Source organism: Salvelinus fontinalis, chromosome 31 (genome assembly GCF_029448725.1).
Source record: "Salvelinus fontinalis isolate EN_2023a chromosome 31, ASM2944872v1, whole genome shotgun sequence".
Lineage (NCBI taxonomy): Eukaryota > Metazoa > Chordata > Actinopteri > Salmoniformes > Salmonidae > Salvelinus > Salvelinus fontinalis.
In genome coordinates, this window is record NC_074695.1 from 18,972,473 (window position 1) to 18,980,069 (window position 7,597).

General features: G+C 41.8%; 1 protein-coding gene across 1 annotated transcript; it reads left to right on the forward strand.

Moving 5' to 3' along the window:
* The first annotated feature begins 123 nt into the window (after positions 1-123).
* LOC129829741 (tubulin alpha-1C chain) lies at positions 124-3,786 on the forward strand. The gene is made up of 4 exons (XM_055891635.1): positions 124-233; positions 1,475-1,697; positions 1,803-1,951; positions 2,056-3,786. Exons 1-4 carry the CDS (start codon positions 231-233, stop codon positions 3,028-3,030), a joined length of 1,350 nt encoding a protein of 449 aa, XP_055747610.1. The 5' UTR covers positions 124-230; the 3' UTR covers positions 3,031-3,786.
* Positions 3,787-7,597: the final 3,811 nt, after the last annotated feature.

Genomic DNA, 7,597 nt, shown 5'->3' on the forward strand with positions numbered 1-7,597 from the left:
AGTATTCTACTCTGATAGCCAATTGGGACAAGGCATATCATAAGATCTTCCAATCAGTTTCGACAAAGCCTGTCTGTCCACTGTATCGTGGAACTATAAATGGCCCCACCCACTGAATTTGGTATCACACTGACTTCTTACTACAGACTTCTAAAGGTCTGCCTGTAAGTGTTGAACTAAAAGAAGATTCATTTTCTCCGCACCACATATTGAATCTTCTCAGCTTAAACATGGTGAGTATAAAACAAATACTATTATTGTTGCTTTCAATAATTTTGTATCAGTGTTCGGATGAAGGCTGTTTCTTTTTTATTTCTTCAACACAATTTGTCAATTCGACTAAAACGATTTTTAAAGTCACTCTTACACAGATTTCATTTTGTAGCCTAACCCAAACCAAAATGATAAACAGTCACAATTATTTTGATAATTCCAGTCAACTACTCTAACAAAACTTAATGTCAAAATGGATGTCTCTGCTTAGTGGCATATTTGTCAGTGACATTTCTCTCTGCTTTGATGTCTGGATTGTCTACATTAGAAGTGACCCAGGGAAGATGACTTATTGTAGAGGTAAATGTAAACTCGGTCATTGACACTCATAATATATTCAAATAATTGCCTCGTTTATGAACTAGGCTATAAGTAATGAGTAGGCAAGTCTATCCTGTAAAATGTATTTAGAACTCAAATATTTCATGAGATATTTCAGAATTTCTGATGATATCAAAGTTCAAACTGCTTTGCTGATATGCTATTACATTTTTTAGTGCAATGTTAAATACCTTGATTTAACATTGCATATTAAAATAGATTTGGTTAGCATTAAAGGTCTACTAAATACATTTGAAGTAAAATGCATTGTGTTGGTCAGATGAGAATGATTTGTCAAATGAACCACCCACAGTAAACTATGTCGGACATTTGGCTTCAAAAACACTGTCTGTTTGTCTGTTCAACAGCTGATCACTTGTTTCTTCAGTCAGGTGATGCGTTCCCATGTGTTCTGGTTTAAGCCGGTAGCCTATCTTCTTCTACAATGAAAGCATTTTCTGTCATGCCCCATGCCCACACCTCTCCTCCCCTACAGAGTTGCTAAGAATAATGTAGAACAAACAATCCTATTGGCATTTTTGAACAAATTAAATATTGTTGTTGCTATTCCAGTTTTAGATGAATGTTTTGGTACAATTGTCTATTGTGCCCAAAGATGTACTCAGATATAACAGTTTGCCCACTGGGCACACACTGGTTGAATCAACGTTGTTTCCACGTTTCCATTTCAATGTAATTACGCTGAAACAACTTGGGATAGGTGTTGAATTGACATCTGTGCTCAGTTGTTCTTTCAGAAGATTGTACATTAGAACTTTTGACTATAACTAGACTTATGTGTATAGTTCATATTTGATTGATTTTCAAATTAAAAGTAGTTATTGGTTTGAGAAAGTTGTAAACAACTCTCTTTCCCCAGCGTGAGTGCATCTCGGTCCACGTGGGTCAGGCTGGAGTCCAGATTGGCAATGCCTGCTGGGAGCTCTACTGCCTGGAGCATGGGATCCAGCCGGACGGACAGATGCCCAGTGACAAAACCATTGGAGGAGGAGACGACTCCTTCAACACCTTCTTCAGTGAGACTGGGGCTGGAAAGCATGTCCCCAGGGCTGTGTTTGTGGACCTGGAACCCACAGTTATTGGTAAGCTTTATGTTTCCTACATTGAGTCAAAGGTGTTTGTTAGATATGATTTTTTGCTTTTGTGGTATTGAGCTCCTTAATGAGCTGCTCATTTTCTCTCCTCAGATGAGGTGCGAACTGGGACCTATCGTCAGTTATTCCATCCTGAACAGCTCATCACTGGCAAAGAGGATGCTGCCAACAACTACGCTCGTGGACACTACACTATTGGCAAAGAGATCATCGACCTGGTGCTGGACAGGATCCGCAAACTGGTGGGAATTTCAGAATGACTGAATTAAATATTTTATCAACTATCTGTTCATAATGTGGACATCTTTTTCTGCCCATTTATTGATGTGTTCCTCTTTCTCGTCAGGCTGACCAGTGCACAGGCCTTCAGGGCTTCCTAGTTTTCCACAGCTTTGGAGGTGGCACCGGCTCTGGTTTCACCTCCCTGCTGATGGAGCGCCTGTCTGTTGACTACGGCAAGAAGTCCAAGCTGGAGTTCTCCATCTACCCAGCTCCCCAGGTGTCCACAGCTGTGGTGGAGCCCTACAACTCCATCCTGACCACCCACACCACCCTAGAGCACTCTGACTGTGCCTTCATGGTGGATAATGAGGCTATCTATGACATCTGCCGTAGGAACCTCGACATTGAGCGTCCTACCTACACCAACCTCAACAGGCTCATTAGCCAGATTGTTTCTTCCATCACTGCTTCCCTTCGATTTGATGGTGCCCTCAATGTTGATCTGACAGAGTTCCAGACCAACTTGGTGCCCTACCCCCGTATCCATTTCCCTCTGGCCACCTACGCACCAGTTATTTCTGCAGAGAAGGCTTACCATGAGCAGTTAACTGTCTCTGAGATCACCAACGCCTGCTTTGAACCAGCCAACCAGATGGTGAAATGTGACCCTCGTCACGGAAAGTACATGTCATGCTGCCTTCTGTACCGTGGTGACGTGGTACCCAAAGATGTCAATGCTGCCATTGCCACCATCAAGACCAAACGTTCCATTCAGTTTGTTGACTGGTGTCCAACTGGTTTCAAGATTGGCATCAACTATCAGCCTCCCACTGTGGTCCCTGGTGGAGACCTGGCCAAAGTCCAGAGGGCTGTGTGCATGCTGAGCAACACCACTGCTGTGGCAGAGGCCTGGGCTCGGCTTGACCACAAGTTTGACCTGATGTACGCCAAACGTGCCTTTGTGCACTGGTATGTGGGTGAAGGTATGGAGGAGGGAGAGTTTGCTGAGGCCAGAGAGGACATGGCTGCCCTGGAGAAGGATTATGAAGAGGTGGGACGTGACAGCGGTGAAGGAGATGAGGACGGGGAAGAGTATTAGAAATGGCTGTCTTTCAAACTCTTTATCACCCTCTTCTTTCATTTCTCTTTTCCATAGATCCACCTTTATCTTTTCATTCTGCCTTTCCATAGATCCACCTTTATCTTTTCATTCTCCCTTTCCATAGATCCACCTTTATCTTTTCATTCTGCCTTTCCATAGATCCACCTTTATCTTTTCATTCTCCCTTTCCATAGATCCACATTTATCTTTTCTTTCTCCCTTTCCATAGATCCACCTTTATCTTTTCATTCTGCCTTTCCATAGATTCACATTTTCTATTATTTCCATCCACTACACTTCTAACTTCAGTCAAAAAGCACTTTAATTTTGACAAGAAATGTACATTGTATGGAAAACTACATGTTTACTTGTCGTAATTTTCAGGTTCCCCTTTAGAGGTGTTCATACCTTTAGTTTATAATCCTCTCCCTTATGTGTATTCTTGTATTGGTGGCTTAGACAAATTCATTGGATTCTAGGAACACTGTTAACAATCACACAATTTTAAATAATGTCTATCAGTGGAGGCTGCTGAGGGGAGGACAGCTCATAATAATGGATGGAATGGTATCAACCACATGGAAACCACGTGCTTGATACCATTCCATTCACTCCATTCCAGACATTATTATGAGCTGTCCTCCCTCAGCGCTGCTGTCTATTATGGATTCATAATCATTTATAAACTATTTTTTTTAACTACTAACTTAAAGTTGAAATAATTTCAGTATTAAACTTTGTCATGAGACCTTATCTTTAAAAGAGTGGTGCTTGTGTTTGTTAGTTTGCTTTGCTACTTAACCACTTTCATGTCTAGAGGGCAGTGTTGTGCAATAGATACATGTCCATTTCCTTCTGTGAACATGAACGGGTAACAATTCCCAATACATACCCCAACAGATCAATCCTTTCCTGAACGCTAAAAAATATCATGAAGGTAATATTAAAACAACACACTCAGAAAATCACAGCCATAACTGCATAGAGGGTAGACATAGACTCTGCATTTTCTCACCCTCAGAATGCTAACGAATAATACATGCAGAATATTACATTCTATGTCATCTACATTCATTGTGAATTGGAAATGTGAACTGTGAAATGTACTCTCCAATTTACCAATGTGAAAGCCAGCTAGGCCTGAGAAGAGCCCAGTCCCAGTTCACGGCCCTGATCTAAAATAGGTCCTGGTATTCATACCCTGCCCTGTCATGGGGGAGATCTGTCAAGCTGTTGGACAGGACAGGTGGGGTTTAAAAATACTGTTCCCAATGTGTCTAGATTTGACCTAAACTGGACGACTGCAGATGCAAAACATGATATAGGCTCGTTTACAATTATATTGTTGTTACCTGCCTAGCAACCTCTTCAAGAGGTTTGAACCTTGTGGCGTAACGGTTAAGGTGTTGGCTTGACAGTTCCTTGGACCTGTGTCCAGGTCCCGGTCAAAGCTATCCCCCGATTTTGATAAAATAGACATATATGAGCAAGGGGCTTCACGTGGGTCTGATGTCATGAGACCAGAAGGATGCAAACAACAATATATACTGTAGATCATTAGTCATGTGCAAGTACGTGCCCCATGAAGAAAATAACATATAGAGTGCAAGCGGAAAGTTTTCAGATCCCTTGACTTTTTCCACATTTTGTTATGTTACAGCCTTATTCTAAAATGGATGAATTTGTCCCCCCCCTCATCAATCTACACGCAATACCCCATAATGACAATGCAAAAACAGGTTTCAGATTATTATTTATATTTTTACAAATGTATAAAAAAATGAAGGTTTTCATCAATGAATTTTGCTGCCCTCATCTTTCCCTCAATCCTGACTAGTCTCCCAGTCCCTGCAGCTGAAAAACATCCCCACAGCATGATGCTGCCACCACCATGATTCACAGTAGGAATGGTCCCAGGTTTCCTCCAGACGTGATGCTTGGCATTCAGGCCAAAGAGTTCAATCTTGGTTTCATCAGACCAGAAAATTTGTTTCTCATGGACTGAGAGTCCTTTATGTGCCTTTTGGCAAACTCCAAGTGGGCTGTCATGTGCCTTTTACTGAGGAGTGGCTTCCGTCTGGCCACTCTACCATAAAGACCTGATTGGTGGAATGCTACAGAGATGGTTGTCCTCTGGAAGGTTCTCCCATCTCCATAGAGTAACTCTGAAGCTCTGTCAGAGAAGGCCCTTCTCCCCCGATTGCTCAGTTTGGAAGAGGATGAGTCTTGGGGGTTCCAAATTTCTTCCATTTAAGAATGATGGATGCCACTGTGTTCTTGGGGACCTTCAATGCTGCAGAAATTTGTTGGTACCCTTCCCCAGATCTGTGCCTCGACACAATCCTGTGTCGGAGCTTTACAAACAATTCCGTTGACCTCATGGCTTGGTTTTTGCTCTGACATGCACTGTCAACTGTGGGACTTCATATAGACAGGTCTGTACCTTTCCAAATCATGTCCAATCAATTGAATTTACCACAGGTAGACTCCAATCAAGTTGTAGAAACATCTCAAGGATGATCAATGGAAACAGGATGCACCTGAGCTCAATTTTGAGTCTCATAGCAAAGGGTCTGAATACTTATGTAAATAAGGTATTTTTGCTTTAATTTGCAAACATTTCTGAAAACCTGTTTTCACTTTGTCATTATGGGATATTGTGTGTAGATTGATAAGGAAAACGTTTATTTAATCAATTTTAGAATAAGGCTGTAACGTAACAAAATGTGGAAAAAGTAATGGGGTCTGAAAAGTTTCCGAATGTCTACAGAAAATATTCAAGACTTTTTCCACATTTTGTTTCATTACAAACATTGATTAAAATTGATTTGTCTTTTTTTTATCTACACAAAATACTCTAATATTTTTTATTTTATTTCAATTAACAAAAAATAAAACATTAGTATACACTATATTTACAAAGGTATGTGGACATCCCTTCTAATTAGTGGATTTGGCTATTTCAGCCACACCCGTTGCTGACAGGTGTATAAAATCGTGCACACAGCCATGCAATCTCCATAGACAAACATTGGCAGTAGAATGGCCTATCCTGAAGAGCTCAGTGACTTTCATTGTGGCACTGTCATATGACGTCACCTTTCCAACAAGTCAGTTGGTCAAATGTCTGCCCTGCTAGAGCTACACTAGTCAACTGTAAGTACTGTTATTGTGAAGTGGAAATGTCTTGGAGCAACAATTGTTGTCGAAGTGGTTGGCCACACAAGCTCACCAAATGGGACCATGAAGCGCTGAAGCGCGTAAAAATCGCCTGTCCTCGGTTGCAACACTCAGTACCGAATTCTAAACTGCCTCTGGAAGCAAGATCAGCACAAGAACTGTTCGTCAGGAGCTTCATGAAATGGGTTTCCATGGCCAAGCAGCCGCACACAAGCCTAAATCACCATGTGCAATTCCAAGCATTGACTGGTGTGGTGTAAAGCTCACCTCCATTGGACTGGAGCAGTTGAAACGAATCTGGGTTTGGTGGAAGCCAGGAAAACGCTACCTTCCTCAATGCACAGTGCCAACTGTAAAGTTTGGTGGAGGAGGAATAATGGTCTAGGCCCCTTAGTTCCAGTGAAGGAAAATCTTAATTCTACAGCATACAATGACACTCTAGATGATTCTGTGCTTCCAACGTTGGGGAAGGCTCTTTCCTGTCTCAGCATGGCAATGCCCCAGTGCACAAAGTGAGTTCTATACAGAAATGGTTTGTCACGATCAGTGTGGAAGAACTTGACTGGCCTGAACAGAGGCCTGACCTCAAACCTATTGAACACCTTTGGGATGAATTGTAACGCCAACTCCGAGCCAAGCCTAATCGCCCAACATCAGTGCCTGACCTCACTAATGCTTTTGTGGCTGAATGGAAGCAAGTCCCAGCAGAAATGTTCCAACATCTAGTGGAATGCCTTCACAGAAGAGTGGGGCTGTTATAGCAGCAAAGGGGGGACCATCTCCATATAAATGACCATGATTTTGGAAATAGATGTTCGACGAGCAGGTCTCCACATATTATTGGTCATGCAGTGTACAGTATTTTTATGTTTAGTGTTAGAGAAAATGTGCACATTTTCTATAGGTTTCTCTTGATCAAACCTCTGCCCTCATCACAGTGAACGTCTCACCGAGCTCTAGCTTTGCTTCCTGAACTTGTTAATATTTCTTCTCATATTAGTATTTGTCTATGACAAAGAGAAAGTGTTTTTTTGTTTAAAATCCATGAATAGTTTTAGATGAATGGCTATAAATCGATCTCTGAATATGCTACAGTGATGAAACCACTCTGCTGGTGCGCTATGATGTAAGGATTGCAGGCATGTGCTTTGTCAGTTGCTTTGACATAAGGTTCAGCCAGGAGTTGATGGACAGTCGAGAGAGTGCATTAAATGGAAGGAGGGGCATCCCAGATTCAAGTGGTTTCAGATTTCACATCTTTCATCACACACACTCAGAAAATCTAATACGGTGTCCGTGGGAACCAGGGCTATCACTCAATGCAAGCCATTTCAATCTATGGTGTCCACAGATTGATTTATAAGTGAAAATGGCAGTCGAAACC